General features: G+C 46.2%; 1 protein-coding gene across 1 annotated transcript in view; it reads left to right on the forward strand.

Annotated features, from left to right (window-relative positions):
- DDX46 (DEAD-box helicase 46) overlaps window positions 1-23,424 on the forward strand; it is a 1,041,144-nt gene that overhangs the window by 217,533 nt on the left and 800,187 nt on the right. The window contains exons 7-8 of the mRNA XM_085617987.1: window positions 4,995-5,108; window positions 9,750-9,915. Coding sequence (XP_085474113.1) covers window positions 4,995-5,108; window positions 9,750-9,915 — 280 coding nt within the window. The remainder of the gene's footprint in view (window positions 1-4,994; window positions 5,109-9,749; window positions 9,916-23,424) is intronic.

The raw sequence follows: 23,424 nt of genomic DNA on the forward strand, positions 1-23,424 counted from the left end.
GAAGTAGATAGGTGCAGAAGTTACACTGCCAGGGCGGCTGGGTGCAGGGTGCTTTTGAGCCTTCGGGCGCTCAATTGATTTCAATGGGAAAGCTCCGGTTTAAAAAACAGACTGCAAGCTCGGGGATGAAGATTCTTCAGGTGCCACTACCACTTCGAGAGGTAAGTTGGGTAGATGGAGGATAGGTAGGTACCCAGGAGTTGGGCACAGGGGGGCGCCGGGTGCACGGGTGCCTTTTGGAGTTGGGAAATCTTACCCTCTGTTGATCGCGGTTGGGGGGGTACTTGGTTGTGAGGCTGCAGGTGTCGTCGGGAGCGTCGAGGGAAGTCCTTGGGTGCCGGACTCGGGGTCACAGTCGCCGGGGGGTCGTCCTCGTGGTCTTTGTTCACTCCGGCACAGGCCAGGCTTGGTGGGTGCAGAGTGTCCAGGGTTCGCGGTTCTGGGCTGATGTCAGGGATTAGATGCTGAGTTTGAGCAGAGCCTCTGCTCATCGGAGTCCCAGGTGCTTAGAGCCAAAAAGTAGCCAGGTCCTCCGGGGTTTGTGAGGTTGCTGGCCACAAGAGGTGCCGGGTTGCAGCAGGAGCAGGTTCGAGGGTCGACAGGCCGGTAGGGCTGGGGCCAAAGCAGTTGATGTCTTCCTCCACTTCGCAGCTGCAGGGCAGATCTTTTTTTCTTCTTGCTCTTCTTTGTATTTCTGAATCTGGGGAAGGAAGGTTCAGGGTGCCCCTAAATACTAGATTTAGGGGTGTTACAGGTAGGTGAAGGGCAGGGACCAATGGGTCCCTGTCCTGGGGTGGGTACACCCCCTATCCTGCCTCTCTCCTGTGGGAGGGGGGCAGTAGCCTAGCCCTGATTAGGTAGGGCCTCCCATCTTCAAGATGGCGAGCGCCCGGAGATGTGATTCACCTCGCCTCCCCCACCTGAGGGGTGGGGTTGGCAAGCTGGCACATCCCCTGTCCTTATTTGGGGTTTCCGGCCAGGCTTCCCGCCAGAGTGGGGGCTGCCAGTGGCCTGGGGAAGCTCACAGAGGCGGCATGCCTTTGAAGCTTCCCCTGCCCATCCTGGGGGAGGAGATCTAGCACCTCGCCCAGGATGTGCATTGTTGCAGGCCTAGGAGAGCAGGGGCTCTCCTACCCAGGGGTCCAGCAACATGTCTGCTGTGTGGCAGCCTCCCAGACCAGACGTGGATTGTAGGTTAGGTTTCAGGGGGCATCTCTAAGATGCCCTCTGGGGTGCTTGATACATTAAATTCCACACTGGCATCAGTGCGGTTTTAATGTGCTGAGAAGTTTGATACCAAGTAGCATTTTCCTTCTTGTCCTACTTTTGTAAATTCTTGGGAATTCATGAAAGCCATATAGCCGCACTTAATGCGAGGACATATACCATGGTTGCCATTTTGAGACTTTTGTGTTTATTAAAACGGTCCCTCTCCTTCTCTCTCCCCCTCTCTCTGTGTGAGTGACAGCATTCTGCTCTTTCACAAGGAGCATATCGGCACACAAAGTAGTTTTGTTCAGTGGCAGTGTGTGCTTTTTGAGACCAAAAACAATTTTGAAATTTGCCAATGTTTGTTATAATGGTGAGGGCCCGGCAGCTCTCACACCAATACAATTTTACAAGAACCATGCCAAAACAAGTCACATAGTGATTAAACTAAAAAGCCGACCACCAATTTCAGACCTACTGGCTTTGCCAATGCTTGTTGATATGGGTTTCTCATAATCTTATTGAAACTGGGTACACTGATTTCACATTATGAATATTTTTGGGAAATACTAGCATGCATCAAAGCGTGTTACTAAATGATGCTGCAAAGAAATGGCATCTGAAATTTTACAGTTTACCAAAATGTTTTTTTCCTGCTTTCATTTTTTTATGAACATTTGAAAGTAAAGAATCATCAATTCTTGATTTCAAGTATATGCAACTATTTGCATCAAATCAGAGAGCATTCTGGGAGCACTATACATAGTCTCATATTGCTAAACTTTGAAAATGTGTGTACACCTTTTTATACTTGAACCACTGTCGGTAGTGCAGTCAGAGCTTACATTTATTTGGAGCGCTCACACTAATAATAAAGGCTTTCAATTAATGAACCATAAATACTAGTTTGAACAGCGTTAACATATTGAAAAAAAATTACCTTAATTGCACACAGTGCCCTTCCCTGATTCATAATGTGGTACTGCAAACTGGCAGCCAAAGGGTTTGTGCTGCAGGGGGTTGGGTCTACTTAGCCCAAGGACAAAATGAAAACTTGCTTCCCTTGACCCCAAACAATGTGTCCTGGGCGTCGGGCTATAGGAATTCCACATCCCTGTTAGCCCTTACTTCGGCTACAAGAATTCGTGAAATACATGCGTTTACAATACAGAGAACATACCTGCAGTTTAAAAAGGACAGGGTTGTTCTACGTACGAACCTTAATTTCATACTGAAGGTTCCAAAAGATTTTCACCTTAATGAACTTATTGTCTTAGACATACTTTAGAAATCCTTCAAATGACGCAGAAAGAGCACTTCATTCCTTGGATGCTAAATAGTGCCTTAAATTTTATATTGAAAGAACGAAGACTTTCAGAAAATCCAATCCGCTTCTGGTCTCCTACTCCCCACTAAGAAAGGGCCAAGCTATGTCACAAGGTTGTATAGCAAGATGGGTATCAGCAGCTATAACTTTCCATCACAAAACGGAAGGAAGACTGCTTACAGCTAAAGTATGTCCTCATTCAACAAGAAGTGTAGCGACCACTACAGCTCTTTTTGCTGGAGTACTATTACCTGACATATGCAGGGTAGCGACATGGAGTTACAGGCATAAATTTACCAGACACTGTTGCCTAGATGCAATACCAACCAAGATACAGCAGTGGGCCAAGCAGTAGCTCTTCACAACTTATTTCTAGAAGGTGAGCTATTGTTTTAAGTTGTAGTATTTTTCTTGCTTATTGGCTACAACCTTTATATTATATTACCCGCCTCTGCAATTGTTTTTTTATGCATATTAGATCTAGTTGCTATTCGGATTAAAGCATGTGAATCTATGAAAGATTCAGTACTGGAAAAAAAGCAAGATACTTACCTATGCACTGTAGTTCTCCAATATTGATATCTTTCATAGTCACATGCGATTCTCCCACCTCCCCTTCATACGCTCACCATATTGATTGACTGAGATACTAGTATTCTGTAATGACTACACTTTGGTTCTGAAATCTGAGGTGTGGTGGCTCTGGAGGAGACGACTAAGGCGGGGGCTGCTCTCTGATTGGCTGAAGTTTGGTACTACCTAAAACAATGTGGATTGGTATATAATCTCATGGGGTTTGGCTTTGCTGTTCAATGCTTTTAATTTACGCTGCCAATTTTAATTACTATGGAACTCCCACCTCCACGACTGGGACGATTAAAGTACGTTAATCTATGAAAGATATCAATACAGTAGAACCACAGCGTACAGGTAAGTAACTTGTTTTTTTCCTATGCAGTTACAGGCCTTCTGAGTAGGTCTCCTTGGACTCCAGATTAAGAATCTCTGTTCTAGACTTTATGTATTTCCTCAGTGTTGGTCCTTTGTAGTTCCTTAATGATGGTCCCATCTAAATGGGAAAAAGCCCTGGTTGTTCCTTTGCTGATAAAACCCTACAGTAGATTTGAAATTTCTTTACAACTTTAGACCAATTTTTGTTGCTTTTTTTTCTCTAAAATTATTGAAAAGAAGACAACCGTCAAATCTATTTTCTTAACAATAACCCAGTACTTGACCAGGCTAAGCTGACTTCGAATCTCTTCATGGGACGGAATCGGCTCTTCTTGCTGTAGCTGTATTTGATTATCTGCACCCGATTCCTGACCATGAATGCAGTGCAGCTTGATATTAATGAGCTAAATTTGATACTGTTTTTCAACCAGTGCTCTTCGGCTGACTCTAGGACTCTGTCCTGGTATAGGTTACTTCATTTCTAGCTGAGATGCCCTACATTTTCCACCTTCCGCCATTCCAATCATTCTCTAATAGCGTAATTTACACGGTTATTTAGATTCTCATTGATGCCTGTAGAGATGACGCACAAATTAGTCTTTATCAGTGATTAACTGGGTTCTGCTCTAGAGAAACATCAGAACTTGCCACCTTGATGAAGGCAAACTCCGTAGCGCCCAGAAAGAGGTTATTTTGTTTAGTGGGGCAAGTACTTTAAGCTCTTCTCTTTGGTGGCTCGGAAATTACCATGTGTCAGTATGTTCGGTCTGTTTACATAAATAAAGGAAAATATCACCTTCAATAAATCACTGTAATGCAGGTGAAACATGAAGCAAGTTCGCTTGATAATCTTTAGATTACTTAGCTCGGATTTGATCTGTTGTACGTTTCTGTCATAGTTATCTAGCTCATAGAACACTACCATACTCCACTGTTGTATTTCACATGACTATGAATGCATTTTACAGCATTATGCACACCAGTAAAAGTCGTGGATTTTTTTTCAAGAAAGATGTTTAGCCACCTGACTCACAATTGACTTGCATTTTGCCATGTGGATGCATCTTACATTTCATGCAGCATCTCTGCATTCATTCACAGCTAGGAACAGAGCTATTTGCTAGGAGAAACATTTTCAATGATTTATACAGTGAATTATATAAAATATTTTGAAGTGGTTGAAGGAAAATTAGACCAAATGAAAAAGTGATTTTTAGTGTTACTAAAGCCCATAGAGTGTCACAAGCATTGCACAAATTGGTGTACTGGTAAATATTTACTCACAAATGCAACATACTGAGTCTATATAGTATATACATTGGTAGATATGGAACGTAATGTACCCCAGAGGGTGTTCAAACACTTTACAAAAAAATAATTACTAGTAAAGAATTAAAAATGCAGATGACGTTTCGTTATTTTCATATACCAGTGACTGTATTATTGCAGTACATTTTAAAATCTGTTTTTTGTTTCTTGTTGCCTTTGTTTTTCTTGTTGGAACTAGAAATCCGGACCAAATGTGACAAAAGTAGTCGCTGTTGTTACAACCAAAAAGGCACTTGCAGATGCAGAGAAGAAAAAAGGAGAACTCATGGAGAATGACCAGGATGCAATGGAGGTAACTCAAGAATGTTCATCTGCTGATTTACAAACATACATTTTTTCATGTTGCAGATCACATAATTTTCACTGAGTATGGTCACCGTTGGGTAAGGTTCGCAGCGGTGCAGAGCAGACCTCGTCCTCCAAGTTCAATAAAATGTTTGATTAAAGGAGGTTGGAAGTAAATCCAATACCTGACTGATTGGAAAGCAGATAGCACCAATTAATGTCACAAAAGTATCCAGTGCATCTTGGTCTTTGGAACGCAGACTAAGCCATTATATTTGTTTTTGAACCAAAGAAACCCTTGCGTTTTGCTTAAAATAGGAAAGGACGCTGGCATAGCAATTAGCAATTATCTTTTTGATAAGCTGGCTAAATTGCTCATCACAAAATAGCAGTTATATTTCTGTTCTTTGTTTGAATCTGTTTATTAGTTTTTCATTGTACAATAAAATTTGATTACAGGTAGTAAGCAGGACAATATACTATATCTGACAGAACATCACATTATCGACAACAAGTCCCAAAAGGAACGAAAGTCATAGGTTACAGAAAAAGGGGAGTAGGTCTAAATATCAGTCCCCAATTGTCACGTACAACTCAACAATGCCCTGCTGGAAAAGTTAGGAGGTCTCTACAGTAATCCGCATTATGGGTTAGCAAGTCCGTCATTAGGAATATAGGAACAGGTTCATTTTTAGGAAATAAATGCGCAACAGCTAAATAAACAAAAACAACAAACCAATAGACCACACGCTTGTGTACCCAGCACATATCCCATCTCTTATAGAAAAATATCCAATCACACATGACTCCACCCTTATTTGTACACAAGTAAAAACCTGAAGGAACGTGCCTGCGAGGGGGATCTGACAACCTTCAGTAGCCAATGGTGAGCTGTCAATATTATTAAGTATTGCATTCATATTTCTGATGCCGCATTTTCTAAGCACATTGCAGTCCAATTCAAATTTTAAAGATTTGAGTTCAGTATATAAGAGAGACTCAAGTCTGTGCACATTGTGTTCTTATGTATAGTTTCTTAGCTTCACAGATTTATAGGAACTTCAGCCATGGTTCAATGTCATTTAAGGCCTTTGGAGCCATGCATTATCATTTGTTCTGTGTTACCTTGAACTGCTCATGTCAAATACACTTTCATTGTCTGTCTCAAATTCGAACTTTTCCCCTAGGCCCAAGAAGATGCGAACCTATATTGTAATCACTGATTCAGTTTTCGTTGGCATTTTTGCCTATTATGTAACAGCAATGCAGCCATACAATAGTGCACAGTAATAGTTAAAACAATTGCCTTTTTACCACTTTGAAATAATGGGCATTTTCAGACATAAGCTTCAACTGTACTTGTGACTGTGTCAGAATAGGGCATGAAACTTGGGGTACAGCACTCGAATGATTATTCCAAGGGACACTGACCAGGCACTATTCAGAGGCTGGATGTAGATAAAAACAGTTACTTTTGAAGTCAAATGAGAAAATTCACACAGAGCCAGTCAGGAAATTGAGGACCTGGACAGTTATGTTTTGTATTGCTGAACAATTTTTTTTTAAGCAAAAAGAACAATTGATGGACAGAATTCTGAACAATGTCAAACATTTACCCCAGTACAGAGATCTGTGCCTAAATCTGTCGTTTTATTGGTCACCGTGCAATTCCAATTTTGACCCAGCCATATGCAAATCAGTGTTCACCCTGCTCCCCATGGGAACAATCCAGCCCGAACACCCAGGCCAGGGACCGTTTTCGGGGTTTTACCCCTCATCAGCTAGGCTAGCTTGACTCCAGTGGCATGGAGAGCATAGGACCCATGTCTGGTCATACCCGTCCCACTCAGGGTGACTAATGCCCAAAACCTGTCCCAGGATGCTTGTGGTCCAGGAACAACCTGGCTTGGCAGTTCGAGCTAGACTGTTCCCATGATGAGCCGGGTCAAGACTGATTTGCATATGGCTGGGTCCAAATTGGGGTGGCATGGTGATCAAAAGGACAACGGATTAAACCCAGATCTTTGTGACTGGAGGTGATTGTTTCCATTGTTCAGTATTCCATCCATTTGTTCCTTTTGCTTCTGTTGCCCTAATTGGGAAGGGTATTCCCAGACGTGCGTCCTGTACTCACTGCACCACTGGATTCAAGCTAGCCTGGCTGATAAGGGGAGATGCCCCGAAACTGATCCCAAGATGCTTGTTTCTGGTCCATGGAAATCCTGCCTTGGCAGTTCGGGCTGGTCTGTTCCCATGACGAGCAGGGTCAAGACTGATTTGCCTATGGCTGGGTCCAAACTGGGGTGGCATTGTGAGCAAATGAATGATGGATTAAACCCAGATCTTTGTGACTGGGGGTGAATGTTTGCATTTTTCAGCATTACGTCCATCATTTGTTCCTTTTGAACAGTGTTTTTAAACTGAACTCAGGTTATAAGGCCATTTAGGTTCTTCTGTAAAGTCTTAATTCTTAACTTTCCCCAAACTGATATTGCTCATATTTCACTTTTAAAGTTTACTTCAACGAGTTTCAGAGGGAGACAACCTGTTTTGAAAAGGCATTTTGATCAATCATTGTCGTCCTTAAGAGAGGATTTTAATGGAGCAACGCCCGGGAGTACTTATAGCAATGTCATTCTTTGTTTGTGTGCAATATAAATACCACTTGCCTGTTGCTTTCTACATAGTGAAAATAGTCTAGGTCGCTTCCTCTTCCTAATAGACCGCCATTGCATTATATGCATAGCATGCAGAATGGGATTGCATCCCTTCAGGTTGTGAAGTTACCGTGCTGCATTCGTTTGAAGGTGGTAAATGAGGTGTAGAAGCATTGTAAGCTACTGTTTTCAGTCCAGACACAAGGCTCAAGATGATTGCTGCCTTTGCCTGAAATTGACAATTGAGATACTCTCAAAATCGTTTTGAAATGATATTGTCAAGATTGGATTTGTGATGATAATTGTGGAATTTGTGGAAAAGGTAGTGTCATTTATGAATCCCCAGTTCCATTGGCTTTGGGCAAGCTGATAAATCTATTGCCGGAGTTTCCAGTTGGAATGAACAATTAGATGAACCAATATGAAAATGTCTATATTGCGGAGATTTGATTTATTTCTCGCCATTCAAGTGCACAAATACAGCATATAAAAGCTTGAGTGATTTTATTTAATTTTTTTATCCAGCTTGAAGAGTATGGTGAAAATTATCTTCATCAAGTCAATTACATAGCTATTGAAAGTTGATACAAGTGCAAATTCTGTGTAACTTCAAGTTGAAATGCTGAGACATACTGTCCTGCTGCCATAAGAGTAGATCCACATGTGGGGAGATACTGCTTTCCTTTTGACGTACTCCAGTTCATAACAGGGGTGTGATTAACGGTGTCCAGTGATGTAGATGGGTACAAGGCAAGGACTGTGTCATAGTGTTAGTTATTATCTCTCCTGACATGCAAAAGTCAGATGATTGCCAGTTCAGCTGGTCAAAATCTTTAATTAGCAGCTGTTGGTTTCAGTTATCTCTGGCGGTTTTCAGTCCCCCCTACATTCCATCAATAAAGCCGCAGCAGAGAGGTTAATTATTTGATTGAGATGCTGGAACACTTACCATCTGTAGGTGTATTCTTCAGAACTGCAGTGATGAAAGCTGGTCTGAGAATCACTACACTTATCCAGTGACAAAATAAATGCTTAGGATTCATTTTATAAACTAGGCAAATCTTGCTGCTAGAGTTATTCTTTAAATATACTGAGGGAAAGGGGGATGTCCCAAAAGGAGCCAGAACATCAACAACCCACTACTATTGACTTGCTAGAAACTTAAATACATGATCAAGTCTGCTTTTGATTTGTAACTAATTTTGTTTGGTCTTCTAATAACCAAGTGTAGGCTAATGCATCACATAACAATTTCCTGGTGATTTAAGGTTAACTCTGTGTGATATTTATAGCTAGCTTGTCAAAAAGTGCATATGGGGCATCCTCACGTAGGCACAAGTTCTTTACAAATGAATCTAACTTAATGTAAAGATCTTTTTCTAGTATCTGTATCATTAAGAATTTGTTATGCAGAATGAAGTTCTTCTACCCTTACCCAACAAAAATATTTGCAATGTGGTCTTTACATGGCACTTGGCTCTCCATTTTCATTTTAAGCTGCAAGTTAAAGCTGTAGGGATCCTTTTTTTTTTTTTTTTTTTTCTTTTTAGTAGACCTGAAGTCGAGCATTCTGGCAATTCTCCTTCCCACCATTTCTCAAAAAATAGAAGTATTGTTGTGCCATCAACCACTGAATGACATTTTATGCATACACCTCAAAGGAAATATTTTTATCAAGACATTGTGTGCTCCTGTCGTACATTGAAGAATTACTGTAAACATATTAATTGAACAGAACAATGTTTTATGCAGTGTCTGTCCCTTTGTATTCAAGTGCCAAAATATTTTTTTCCTTTTTTGTTTGCAGAGGGTCATGAACTCTCGTTTTTTCACATTCGTGGCCAGGTTGAGTTGAGGGTTTCTGAGGTTTAACTTTACTTAGTGTAATCTATCTGGTATTGAAGTTTGAAACGCTATTGCGCTTGGTATATGCTTGTGTGTCACAGTAATAATTTTTTATGGGTAACTTTTGTTATTTTTATTTTGTATAGTATTCATCAGAAGAGGAAGAAGTTGATCTTCAGACAGCTTTAACAGGTTATCAAACAAAGCAGCGAAAGTTGTTGGACCCAGTTGATCATGGGAAGATAGAGTACGAGCCATATCGGAAAAACTTTTATGTTGAAGTTCCAGAACTAGCTAAAATGACTCAAGAAGGTAAGAAGAGAATTAGTGTGTCCAAAAATACTAGTTTTATTGAAATTTAACAGATAACACAAACATTCCTCCCCATTCCACATAGAGGACCATAGCATAGTAAACCAAAAATACTATTTTTGTACATTGATAGATGTTTCAGTGGCCTTGACAACATCTACTACATACTACTTCGGCTTACACATTATTGTTATTAGGCAAGCATGCAATATACAGTCTGTGCCAAAACCAGACAATTTTGCATGTCACCCACGTGGTAGTTACATTCCATGCAATCTGAATGTCGTCCTGCCAGTCACCAGGCGGGGTGCCTGACGATATGATCTGAAAGGTCTCTAAATGTCCTTTGTCCGTGCGTGTACTGGTATCCGTTACCTCTAGGTATCCAGGTGCTCTTTGCAGTATGCTATATCTTGCTGCCAGTCTCTGATGCTAGGGGGAGGGCCACGGCCTCAGTATATCACACCACTACCTTTTTGCCAACAATAGGGTCATGGCAGCATACTTCCTGGCAGAACATGAGATGTCCTTGACATATCCCAGAAAGTCCCGGAGAGGGTTAAGGGGAATGGTACACCCAATCATTTCAAACCGTATCCCTCACCTTGCCTCAGAGGTCTGCAACACGTGGGCATAACCAGGCCAGATGACGATAATCTGCATTTGGGGTTTTGCAGCGTGAATCTTTCTGGATTTACAATGCTGTGCATTATTCCGCGATCTGGTGGTTGGGTCCGGATTCGTAGTCTTTTTTTTTTTTTTTTTTTTTTTTTTTTTTTTAGCCCAAGTGGGTGTCGACGTCCCACCATTTGGTTCACCTCTCGTGACGTCGTCGTGCTTCCTGCTGAAGTCCTACCTTTGGGGCGCCATCTTCAGATTCTTTTTTCCGCCGTTGGGTCTGGATCGTCATCGAGAAGCTCCAGAGTTTTTAGATGAAGGAAGAAGGAAAATACGCGAGTTTCATCGAAATAACTTTTAGAAGACTACAGAGAGGAAGGAATTACAGCCGGGACGACGAAGAAGGAGGGGATCCTCGAAATTCTTCGACGCCCATAGGAAAATGCGCACTCAGAGGATCTGAGCGCAATGGACAAGACACCATTTAAGTTCTGCCCTAACTGCCACCACAAGTATGCGCAGAAGGACCAACACCCGGTCTGCAACCTTTGCCTGCCGATCGACCACGAGAGCAAGGACTGCAACGCCTGTTCCGCTTTCACGCCGAAGACTCTACGGGTGAGAGAACGACAGAGGAGAGCCAACTTCAACATGGAAGGCAAGGGTAAGGCCCCGTCACTGTACGATCTGGGCCTCTCCACCGACGATGAAGACAACATCGCAGAGGGACCTGATGTCTGCACAGTCGCAGAGACCGATAAGAAAACGCCTGACAAGGTAAGAGACACGTCGAGTACAAAACCACCGAAAGGTCCCCGATAAACTGAAAGTGACTCTCGAAAAATTGAGTCAAAGTCCTTGAAGGGAACACCGGTGCCGAAAATTTCGATGACCGCGAGTGGTTCCAAGGACAGAAGGCCGAGCGGATCCTTCGAGAAGGACTCCCAGATGCCGAAGACCGCCGAGGGACAGAGTTCGTTGAAACAGACCCACGAGGTGGGACGTTCGGCGACGAAAGACAAGGCCGCGTCGACGCAAGCTCCGTCGAAGAGACCTGCGGTCGACGCCGAGCACATCTCCGAAATGGAAAAGAAAAAGAGAAGGGCGGAGATGGAGAGCATCCTTCAGAGGAAGAAGGAGTTCGACGAAAGAATGAAACAATTCAAAATCCCAACGGCCCCGTCGACGGATGTCGTCGAGGAACAGGAAGATTTCGACGCCGAAGAGCAGTCGAGAGGTCCTGAAGAGGAGGAAGAAGGCCCTTACTATGAGGGAGAAGATGAGGAAGAGGATCAGCAGTCGTTCTACGGCTCGGCGCCTTCGACTCATCAGCTGGATTGGCAGGACATTGATGCCGAAAATCCTGAAGAGCCCGTAGACTCTTATCCTTCGAGGCCTTCGCCGCCAGACGACATCGGGGCTTACAACATGGTCGTCAAGAGTGCTGCAGCAGCCTTTGGTGTAAAATTGAACGAGGAGAAGCCGAAAGCAGACTTCTTACTCGAAACTCTGCTGCCCATCCAGACGAGGAGCCAGTTCCTCGCCATGCTCCAAAGCGTGATGAACCAAGGGAAGGAGGCGTTTAAGGACCCAGCAACATGCCGGTCCATCACACCCAGAACGGAAAAGAAGTACAAGAACTCCTCGCAGGATCCTCGGTACATCAAGGGATCGGTCACTGCCGACTCCATCATTGCTTCCACGGCCAGGAAAAGAGCCAATGTGCCGGCGACCTCTGGCCCACCTCCTGATAAGGAGAGCAGAAGGATGGACCTCACTGGAAGGAAGGTAGAAAGAAACGCCGCAATGCACTGGCGCATGGCAAACTCAAACTCGCTACTGAACAGACACCAGTACCAGCATTGGGATGAGATGGGGGAACTAGTCAAGCATCTCCCAGAAGAGTACCGTCAAAGGGCTTCCCATCTAGTGGAGGAGGGGAAGAATATCGCCAACTCGTGCATTAAGACTGCATTGGACGTAGCGGAGACCTCTAGCAGTCTGATGGCCATAGGGATCACTGAAAGGAGACAGGCTTGGCTCAGAATTTCGGGATTCAAGCAGGAAGTCCAGAATAACATACTGAACACCCCTTTCAACGGTGAAACGCTGTACGTGGAAACTGTGGACGAGAAGCTCACCCAACTGAAAAAGGAAAATGAGACTGCAAGGTCCATGGGAGCCCTGCAATTCAGAGGGATGCGAAGAGGCACCCCAAATCGGAGACCCTACGGAAGGGGAGGAAACCAGCAGGGTACGTCGCACCAGACCTTCCAGCAAGGACAGCAGGGTGACAGTCACAGCCAGCAGGGACAGCAGAAGCAGAACTGGCAGTACCAGCCTCGAGGCCAGTCCTTTAGCGGGAGGGGAAACTGACGTGGCCAAAGGAGGAGAGGGGGAGACCAACCCTCATCTAAGTGACTTCACACGCAAGAAGACGCTCACCTCCAGCATACCCCGAAGGGTGAAGCGCAATGTAAGAACACCGAGGGGGTTACACAAAACAAGCGCCTACGAGCATGCAACACCGGTAGGCGGAAGACTTGGCCTTTACCTTCAACAATGACAACAAATAACCTCAGACAAATGGGTTCTCAACGTCATACAGCACGGATACTGCATAGAGTTAGAGAAAAGGCCTCCAAACAAGAAACCAAAGAGAAGACCACGCTCGGGTCAAGAGCTTGCTCATCTCAGGGAGGAGACACTACAACTACTAAAAAAAGGGGCCATCGAACCAGTGCCATGCAGAGAAAGGAACAAGGGAGTGTACTCAAACTACTTCCTGGTACCAAAGGTGGACGAATCACTAAGACCCATTCTGGACCTGCGTTTCATAAACAAATTCATAAAAACGCAAAAATTCAAAATGACATCACTACAAGAAGTGCTACCCCAAATACGAGGCGGAGATTTCATGTCCACCGTGGATCTCAAAGATGCCTACCTGCACATCCCAATGAACAGATGGCACAAAAACCTGTTACGGTTCAACATCAACCAGGATCATTATCAATTTACAACCCTGGCATTCGGTCTAAAGTCCGCCCCAAGGGTTTTCATAAAATGCCTTGCAGCAGTAGCAGCGTACCTACGAAGGGAAGGGATTCATGTGTATCCTTACCTAGACGACTGGCTAATCAAAGCAAGCACTCGCGGCAAGTGCGAGGAGCACGCAGAACGGGTGACAAGAACACTAACAAACCTGGGGTTCTCGATACACTGGGGGAAGTCATCAATGGAACCAGAACAGGTGAAGATCTAACTGGGGGCGAAGATCAACACCATAGACGGAACGGTCATGCCCAGCGACAGAAGAACAATCGCCCTGCTGAACGAGACGCGTCTCTACCAGAAGGGGCGAGCTCTGACAGTGAGAACAGTGAGCAAGATCATGGGAATGATGGCGTCATGCATCCACCTAGTCCCCAATGTACGACTTCACATGAGACCATTCCAAGAATGGTTGCAACAGCAATGGTCACAAGCAAGCGGGAGTTGGGAGGATCTAGTGGTTGTTACGCACGCAGTGCAGGAGGAGATATCATGGTGGAACAGGGAGAACATAACTACACGAAAGACTTTGATACCACCAAACCCAACTGTGACCATCACCACGGACGCATCACAAATAGGATGGGGAGCACGCATGGACAAGCTCAGGACGAGGGGTCTGTGGACTCCGGCAGACGCGGTCAGACACATCAATTTCCTGGAATTGAAGACTGTCCTGCTAGCCCTGAAGGCCTTCCAGAAGCAGCTATACAACCAGAGAGTGTTGATACAGACGGACAATACTACAACCATGTTCTATATCAACAAGCAGGGAGGGACACAATCGTTCCCCCTTTCCACTCTGGCACAGATTTGGAGATGGGCCATCCCACTCAAGATAGACCTGCTGGCCATACACCTACTAGGGAAGGACAATGTGGAGGCAGACTGGCTCAGCAGGCAGACATCGGCATCCCACGAGTGGGAGCTCAATGGACAGGAAACGCAGAGGCTTTTCCAAAGGTGGGGAACACTGACAATAGACCTGTTTGCAACACGCCTGAATGCAAAATGCCGAAACTTCGCATCCAGACAACCAGAACAGCAATCCCAAGGGAATGCCTTATGGATAAGTTGGTCAAAGACATTTGCCTATGCTTTTCCGCCGATACCGCTGTTACACAGGGTGCTCGACAAGTGCAGGACCAGCAACATGACACTGATCCTAGTGGCACCACAGTGGGCAAGACAGACATGGTTCTCTCAAATAGTGGAAATGGCACAAGGCACTCCTCACAAATTCACAAGAAGAAAGGACCTGCTCTCCATGCAGAACGGAGAGGTCCTGCATCCAGAGCCAGAGAGCCTCAGCCTGGCGGCATGGCCCTGAAGACTTAGTGTTGGAGGCATGTGGGCTGCTGAATTCATATCTGTGCATAGATCGCCGCCTAGTGTTGGGTCCGGATGATTGCACATTGTTGTCCTGGAAGAGTCTTCGAAGTATCACGAGATAGGTGGCTCCTCCCCTGGACTACAGTGCTCATGGGCATCCTCTCCATCCTTAGATTGTTTTTTTCCGCCATTGGGTTTGGATGTGCTTATCTTAGCTCAAGTTCGGAAACTTTAGTTTAAGGCCAAAAGGCCTTTAGATCTCGTCGGTATTGTTCCCGTTCGGTATCGACCAGTTTATTTTGTGTTTTAGCACCTTCTTCACGCTTTTCGGATCCGCTTTGGTCCGAACATCGAACTTCGATCGACGATGGAATCGAGGACTCCCTTCAAGAGGTGTCCTTTATGCCATGCGAAATATCCACACGTCGATGTCCATCCGGTGTGCAACAAATGTCTCTCACCGGATCATGATGAGACGAAATGTATGGCCTGCGCCCGGTTCCGCTCGAAGAAGACTCTCCGGAATCGACGGGCAGCGAGATTGGAGGCACAGCAATCGGTGCCTGCCCCGGCCAACATCTTCAGCACCGAGGACGAAGACGCCGAGAGCGTAAAAGACATAGACTCCAGCCACGCTTCCGACCATGACTCCCGATCGGAAGACGATGATGAGGTGATCTTTGAGGACGAAGATGTCGTCGAAGAGGTAGGAGACTACAATGAGGCCCTTGGGGCCGAGGAAGATGGCTCCAGCGAAGAGCTAGGCCAACCCGTCGATACGGAGGCCGAGAGACCAAGTCGTCATAAGGCTCAGGTCGAGGGATCGCCTGCGGGCCTTACCCAAGATCAGTCACACGGTTCTTCGGCCCCGCCTCATGGCCCGGCCTCGAACATTTCACAGGAGCCATTAATATCGAAGACGACTGGATTTCCTTCAGTGAAACCGAAACCGTCCGTCGCACCGGTTACATCGAAACCGAAAGTGAAACAGGTTGCGATCGGATCGAAGGCCTCGAAGCCCTCCACTCCTTCGACGCCGGCACAGGTCATCGGCACCGAACGCACCAAACGAGATTTCGGTGCCGAGCTCACCGCGACAGGTCCTGGCGCCGAGCCAAAGAAGGCGGCCCTCGGTCCCCACAAGGCGCCTCGGCCTATGGCACCGAAGATTACGGCCCAACCCACCAAGGTCAAGGTGGTCGACCCGTCTACGTCGACATCAAAGAGTGCGGCGCCTGCCAAATCATCAACTCCGAGCGTCGATACCTCCCTTCGGATCGACGACCCAACGGCTGGAAATAAGTCGGATGCCGCTTCGACGCCTGCCTCCAAGGTGCCTATCGGTTCCAAAGCGCCATCTGCGTTCACCTTGCAACAGGTCTCAGCGTCGTTGCAACGCATCAGAGACCGGGCAACCCTCACACCTACGTTGGGTCCCGAAACGCACAAGGCCGCAAAATCACACTCTGCGCCGGCGCACATCACATTTGGATTGCCGCCGCCCAAGGCACCGAAAATGTTCGAAATTCTGACACGTGTCCGCCAAACAGTCACTATCCACTGGACAAATCGATATCGAGCCTTCACAGGCACACTTTATCGACGCCGACACTGGTAGGTTGATGCTCCGCAAGCGGAAAATCACACCAGAGAAGGGCTTGGACTCATACAAAATTCCTTTGAAACACAAACTGCCGGCAGGTTCCGCACCAGTGCTTCATGAAACCTTTCAACCCTTCCTTCAGGATCCACCGTCCTTTTCTCCTACGCATTCAGAGGCAGACGCAGGAGAGGACTATATAGGGGATGATACCACCTACCCTGGGGATATCGATCCTGATGATCACATGCAAGACCCAGATCAGGCATGGGATGACCCCACCGACCAGGGTAACGCACCAGATACTCCTGACACGCAGCTTTACAATATAAAGACATTTCCCACAGAGGACACTGCTGCCTTTAATGCCCTCATAGAACGGGCTGCTGCCAATCATGGAGTGGAACTCCATTCTGACGCTGTAGAAGCAGATTTCTTAGTGGACACTTTCGCCTCCTCTGAGAAAACCGTCAAAACTCTGCCAATGTTGAAGGGAGTTCTAAAAACTGCAAAAGACATTTTTAAAGAAACAACCAGGGCACGGGTGTTGAACCCCAGAATCGAAAAGAAATACAAGCCTGCACCCGGAGGCCCTATGTACATTAGGGGTCAGTTACCTTTAGACTCCATGGTTGTTGCTAATGCTCGCATTCGAGCCCATTCACAGACAACGGGTGATGCTCCTCCCCCCGACAAGGAGTCCAAAGTGCTGGAGACATCAGGCAAAAGGATAGCAGCGCAGGCGGCAAACATCTGGCGCATTGCCAACACCCAGGCACTCCTGGCCCGTTATGATAGGTCCCACTACAACACACTAGAATCACTGCTACAACATTTGCCAGATGAATACAAAGAGGCAGCGGAGCTCCTTATCAGAGAAGGACAACTCCTTACAAATGCGTCCATCAAATGCGCACTGGATGCAGCCGACACTGCAGCAAGGGCCATCAACACAAGCGTCATGTTGAGAAGGCACGCATGGTTAAGAATCTCAGGCTTCAAGCCTAAGATTCAGAACAATATCCTAAATCAACCGGTCAACCCAGACTATTTATTTGGCCCTGAGGTTGACACTACCCTCGAAAAAATTAAGAAAGACACAAACTGCAAAATCAATGGGGGCTCTGCAGTCGCAGCAGTTTCGTAGTGGCTCCTTTCGTCGCCCCGGGAATAGAGGAGCAGCTAGAGGTCAGGGGTCCCAGCAGCAGTACAATAAAGGGGGTACGCAAAGTACCTATTATAAAACCAATAGAGGTGGATATCGTGGATCCAGCACCAAAGGCAGAGGACGTGGGTACGGCAACACCAGGTCCTCCCCCAAAAACAAACAGTGACGCCTTCTCCCTGCCCCCCGACCACATAACACCTGTCGGGGGGAGACTCCAACAGTTCCTGTCAGTGTGGAAAACCATCACCACGGACAGGTGGGTCAGGGACATTATCCAGTACGGTTACTGTCTAGAATTAACGTCCACTCCACCCAACATACCGCCAAAGCACCGTCCTATGTCCGTAGAGCACTTGGCATTATTGCAGCAGGAGGTACTAAGTATGCTGCAAAAAGGTGCAATAGAAATCGTGCCCGTAAAGCAACAAGGGACAGGGGTGTACTCGCTGTACTTCTTAATCCCAAAAAAGGACGGTTCTCTCAGACCTATACTAGACCTGAGACCCCTCAACCACTACATTCTATCAGAGCATTTCCATATGCTCACCCTACAGCAGGTTCTACCGTTACTCAGTCAGGGAGACTTCCTAGCCACACTGGATTTGAAAGATGCGCATTTCCACATACCCATACACCCATCGCCCAGGAAATATCTCAGGTTCACTATTCAGGATCACCACTATCAGTTCAAAGTTCTCCCCTTCGGCGTAACAACAGCACCCAGGGTCTTTACCAAGTGCCTAGCGACAGTGGCTGCACATCTACGGAGACAGCACTTTCACGTCTTCCCTTACCTGGACGACTGGCTTGTTCAGGCAAAGTCAGCCCAGCAATGTGCCAGCCACATGTCCCTCACCATTCACCTTCTTCACAGTCTAGGATTCTCACTAAATTACCCAAAATCACATCTTCAACCCGCACATGTACGACAGTACCTGGGCGCGACCATAAACACTCTGGCAGCCGCAGCTCAGCCAAATTTAGTGAGGATCAACAGCATGCAACTGCTGATCACAAAGTTCAAACCTCAACACTCCCTTCCAGCGCGAGTGTTCATGCAGTTGATCGGCATGACGGCCTCCTGCATTTTCATAGTCCCGCACACGAGACTACATATGTGCCCGCGTCAGGAGTGCTTAGCACGTCAATGGAATCAGGCTCATGGACAATTAACAGACCTAGTGTTGGTGAGCGTTCGGGCATACAACTCTCTGCATTGGTGGAATCCACAAAACCTTTGCAAGGGCCGACCGTTCCAAGAGTCTGTTCCGCAAATAATACTGACGGCGAACGCCTCTCTCCAGGGATGGGGAGCTCATGTACTCAATTACACAGTGCAGGGACTATGGACGACACAGCAAAAGAAGATGCACATCAACATTCTGGAACTGATGGCAATCTTCCTAGCCATGAAGGCATTCAAAGTACACTTATGCAACAAAGTCGTGTTGATCCGGACGGACAACATGACTGCCATGTACTACATACAGAAGCAGGGAGGAACACACTCTCCACAGTTGTCTCATCTGGCTCAGAGCATGTGGGAGTGGGCCATTCAGAGGAACATATTCCTCATGGCGGAACACCTCCCGGGCAAGGACAACCAGATGGCGGATCTGCTCAGCAGACACAGCCACCAGATGCACGAGTGGGAGCTACATCCGTCAGTACTCCAGCCGTACTCAACAGTGGGGTCATCCAGAGATAGACCTATTCGCCACAAACGAAAACGCAAAATGCCAAAGCTTTGCCGCCAGGTTCCCACATCCGCAGTCACAGGGCAATGCGATATGGATGAACTGGTCCGGCAGATTTGCGTACGCTTTTCCCCCATTAATACCGCTAGTGGCACGCAAACTGCGACAACACTCACTGACACTCATCCTAGTTGCTCCCACATGGGCACGCCAACAATGGTACACCACCTTTCTAGAACTTTCCGTGGTGCCGCATCAAAGGCTGCGGATCACACCCGCACTTTTAACGCAGAACCATGGCGAAATTTAGCACCCAGATCCGCAACAGCTGAACCTGGCAATCTGGCTCCTGAAGTCTTAGAGTTTGGCTATCTAACCTGGATGTATGGATATCATCAAGGAGGCCAGGAGACCCACAACCAGAGCTTGCTATGCGGCCTAATGGAAAAGGTTTGTCATTTACTGCAACAACAATGACATTAACCCGCTGGACGCATCCATTCAAAACATCATCTGTTACCTCTTACACTTATACCCATGGAATCTGGCATACAGCTCCATACGTATACATTCAACCGCGATAGCAGCCTATCTTCAAAACAGGCAGCACCTCTCTCTTTTCAGTGCCTGCCATCAAAGCCTTCTTGGAGGGACTCAAACGAGTGATTCCCCCGAGACACCCACCGGCACCAGTGTGGAACCTCAATGTGGTCCTCACCTGATTAATGGGTCCACCTTTTGAACCTCTCCATTCATGTGAGATTCAATTCCTCACCTGGAAAGTAGCTTTCTTAGTGGCAATCACTTCGTTAAGAAGAGTTAGTGAACTCCAGGCACTAACCGTTCAAGAGCCATTCATACAGGTTCACGCAAACAGAGTTGTACTACGTACCAACCCCAAATTCATGCCTAAAGTGATATCGCAGTTCCACATGAATCAGACTATTGAACTGCCTGTTTTCTTTCCAAATCCACAAAATGTCGCAGAGAGAATGCTCCATACACTAGATGTAAAGAGGGCCCTCATGTACTATATAGACAGAACAAAGGATTTGAGGAAAACAAAACAACTTTTCGTTGCCTTTTCTCCACAACACAAGGGCAACGCCATTTCCAAAGCAGGGATAGCCAGATGGAACGTTAAATGTATTCAAATTTGCTATCAAAAAGCTAAACGCACATTAACGATTCCCCCACGAGCCCACTCAACACGAAAGTTAGGGGCGTACATGGCTTTCCTAGGAAACATTCCTTTGCAGGAAATATGTAGAGCAGCCACATGGTCCACTATACATACATTTACCAAACACTACTGTGTAGATGTACACTCAAAACAGCAGGCAGCTGTAGGACAGGCTGTTCTCAAAACTCTTTTTCAGACTGCTGCAGCTGGCACGGGCAGCCGCCGCTAATGGAGGGACTGCTATATAATCTATGCACAGATATGAATTCAGCAGCCCACATGCCTCGAACTGAATATGCTACTTACCAGTATGCATCTGTTCTTGGCATGTAGGGCTGCTGACATTCATATCGCCCACCCTCCTCCCCGGCGCCTGTAGCGGCTGCAGCACTCAGAATTACTGTATTGCATGGTCATCACTTACTGTATCTACTCCATCACTGCCACAATGGCGAATAACAATCTAAGGATGGAGAGGATGCCCATGCGCACTGTAGTGCAGGGGAGGAGCCACCTATCTCGTGATACTTCGAAGACTCTTCCAGGACAACAATGTGCAATCATCCGGACCCAACACTAGACGGCGATCTATGCACAGATATGAATGTCAGCAGCCCTACATGCCAAGAACAGATGCATACTGGTAAGTAGCATATTCATTGCGCACCTTCACCTACCTCCAAGCACTATGCGATTGCTGCGGGAGGCAAGGAGACCAACAACACGCGAATGCTATAGGGACAAATGGAAAAGGTTCACAATATGGTGCAGCAGAAATAAACTACAGAATAAAATGACAAGAGAGTCAACGGTGCTTAGATACCTCACACACCTACTAAAAGGTAACCTATGCTCATCCTCCCTAAGGGTACACCTAGCAGCGATCGTAGCTTGCACACGAGGGGAGAGAGGAGGAAGTTTCTTTACGTCACAGGTAGTAAAGAGGTTCTTGGAAGGGGCAAAAAGAATTGCGCCACCAAAGAGGATGCCGCCGCCGGCTTGGAACCTCAACGTGGTCCTAACTGAACTTATGAAGGCGCCGTTTGGGCCCATCCACAAGGCCACGCTGCAAATGCGGACAATGAAAACAGCCTTCCTGGTAGCGATAACCTCGCTGCGCAGAGTGAGCGAGCTACTGACACTGCAAGAGCCCTACATCCAGATACACAAAGATAGGGTTGTACTGAGAACGGACCCACAGTTCATGCCTAAGGTGGTGTCGGCATTCCATAAGAACCAGACAATTCAGATACCGAGTTTCTTTCAGAACCCCACAACAAGCGCAGAAAGGGCACTGCACACTCTAGACGCTAGAAGGGCAGTGATTTACTACATTGAGAGGACCAAGGAGCACAGGAAGACCAAGCAGTTCTTTGTCTCCTTTGCAACTAGTTTCATGGGTAGACCTGTGTCAAAAGCCACCATTGCACGATGGATCGCACTGACAATACAATTCTACCACAAACAGGCAGGGCAGGAGCTATCGGAAGGGCCACAAGCCCATTCCACAAGGAAGAAGGGACCAACTATTGCCTTTCTGGCAAATACGCCCATTCAGGACATATGCCTGGCGGCAACATGGGCTTCAGTGCACACGTTCACTAAGCACTATTGCGTGGACATACAGATGAACAAGGAAGCACAAGTAGGACTGAAGGTGCTTCAACATATATTCAACGGCCAACACTCATCTACCACCCAGCCGCCACAAAGATAACAAACCGCTACAAAGTCTATGCACAGCATAGTTAATCCAGAAAGATTCACGCTGCAAAACGAATAGTTTCTTACCTGTCGGTGTAGTTTTGCAGCTTGAAGATCTTTCTGGATTCACTAGCGAACCCACCCACTCACCTCCGCCAGGAAGATGAGGCTGGAGAAAGAGGTGGAAGGACAAGGAAGATAAGTAGAATAAAATTACTAAAGGAAATTTGAAAAGGAAAATTAATAAAACGTCTAGGGTTAAGGAAGAAAAAAAATAGAATCAAAAACGAGAGGAAAAAAGAACCCGAAGATGGCGCCCCAAAGGTGGGACTTCCGCAGGAAGCACGACGACGTCACGAGAGGTGCACCAAATGGTGGGACGTCGACGCCCACCTGGGCTACAAAAAAAAACTACGAATCCGGATCCAACCACCAGATCGCGGAATAATGCACAGCATAGTGAATCCAGAAAGATCTTCAAGCTGCAAAATTGCAAAACTGCACCGACAGGTAAACTATTCGTTCTGCATCGGGCACAATTTCGATATTGTTTAAGACCCAGTAGGTATAGGGTGGCTGGAGTATAATATACTCCATGGAAAAATGTTACGTTCATCAGTCACAGTCTGTAGTTAGGGGAAAGTGCTCCAGTCTGAGACCAGCAGAATTTGCTTTGTTTGTCTATTAACGGCAAGTTGAGATCCGCATGCCACTTATCCTCAGCAGAGAGCATACTGTTAGGGGTCTCCTATTGCATTGTGGTGTATAAGCAGTGTAGGGAAGTGACCCTTTATGACATGTAATCACAATAGGGCAACCCACTATTCCCCAAGGAATTGGGTAGATCAGTTAAATACAATAGGTACCTTGAGGATTTATTTAGTAACAAATTAATTATTTATTCAGGAAGTCACAAAGTGATCTTAATTTCCTAGGACTCAAGCAAAGACGGGGAGAACTCATATAGTGCATTAATAAAAAAAAAAAACTGACCTAGGGAGTAAGAGGCAGAACTCGGAGCTGTCTGAATCAGAAGGTGAATTAAATTTACGGAGGAGACGAGTATTGCCGTCTCGTCGGCTTGTAACTGCCGGATTGTTTCTCAAGGAACACTGTACATACGCTGCTCTAAAGTTCTAGAACAGGCTGATTT

The sequence above is a fragment of the Triturus cristatus genome, chromosome 7 (assembly GCF_964204655.1).
Source record: "Triturus cristatus chromosome 7, aTriCri1.1, whole genome shotgun sequence".
Lineage (NCBI taxonomy): Eukaryota > Metazoa > Chordata > Amphibia > Caudata > Salamandridae > Triturus > Triturus cristatus.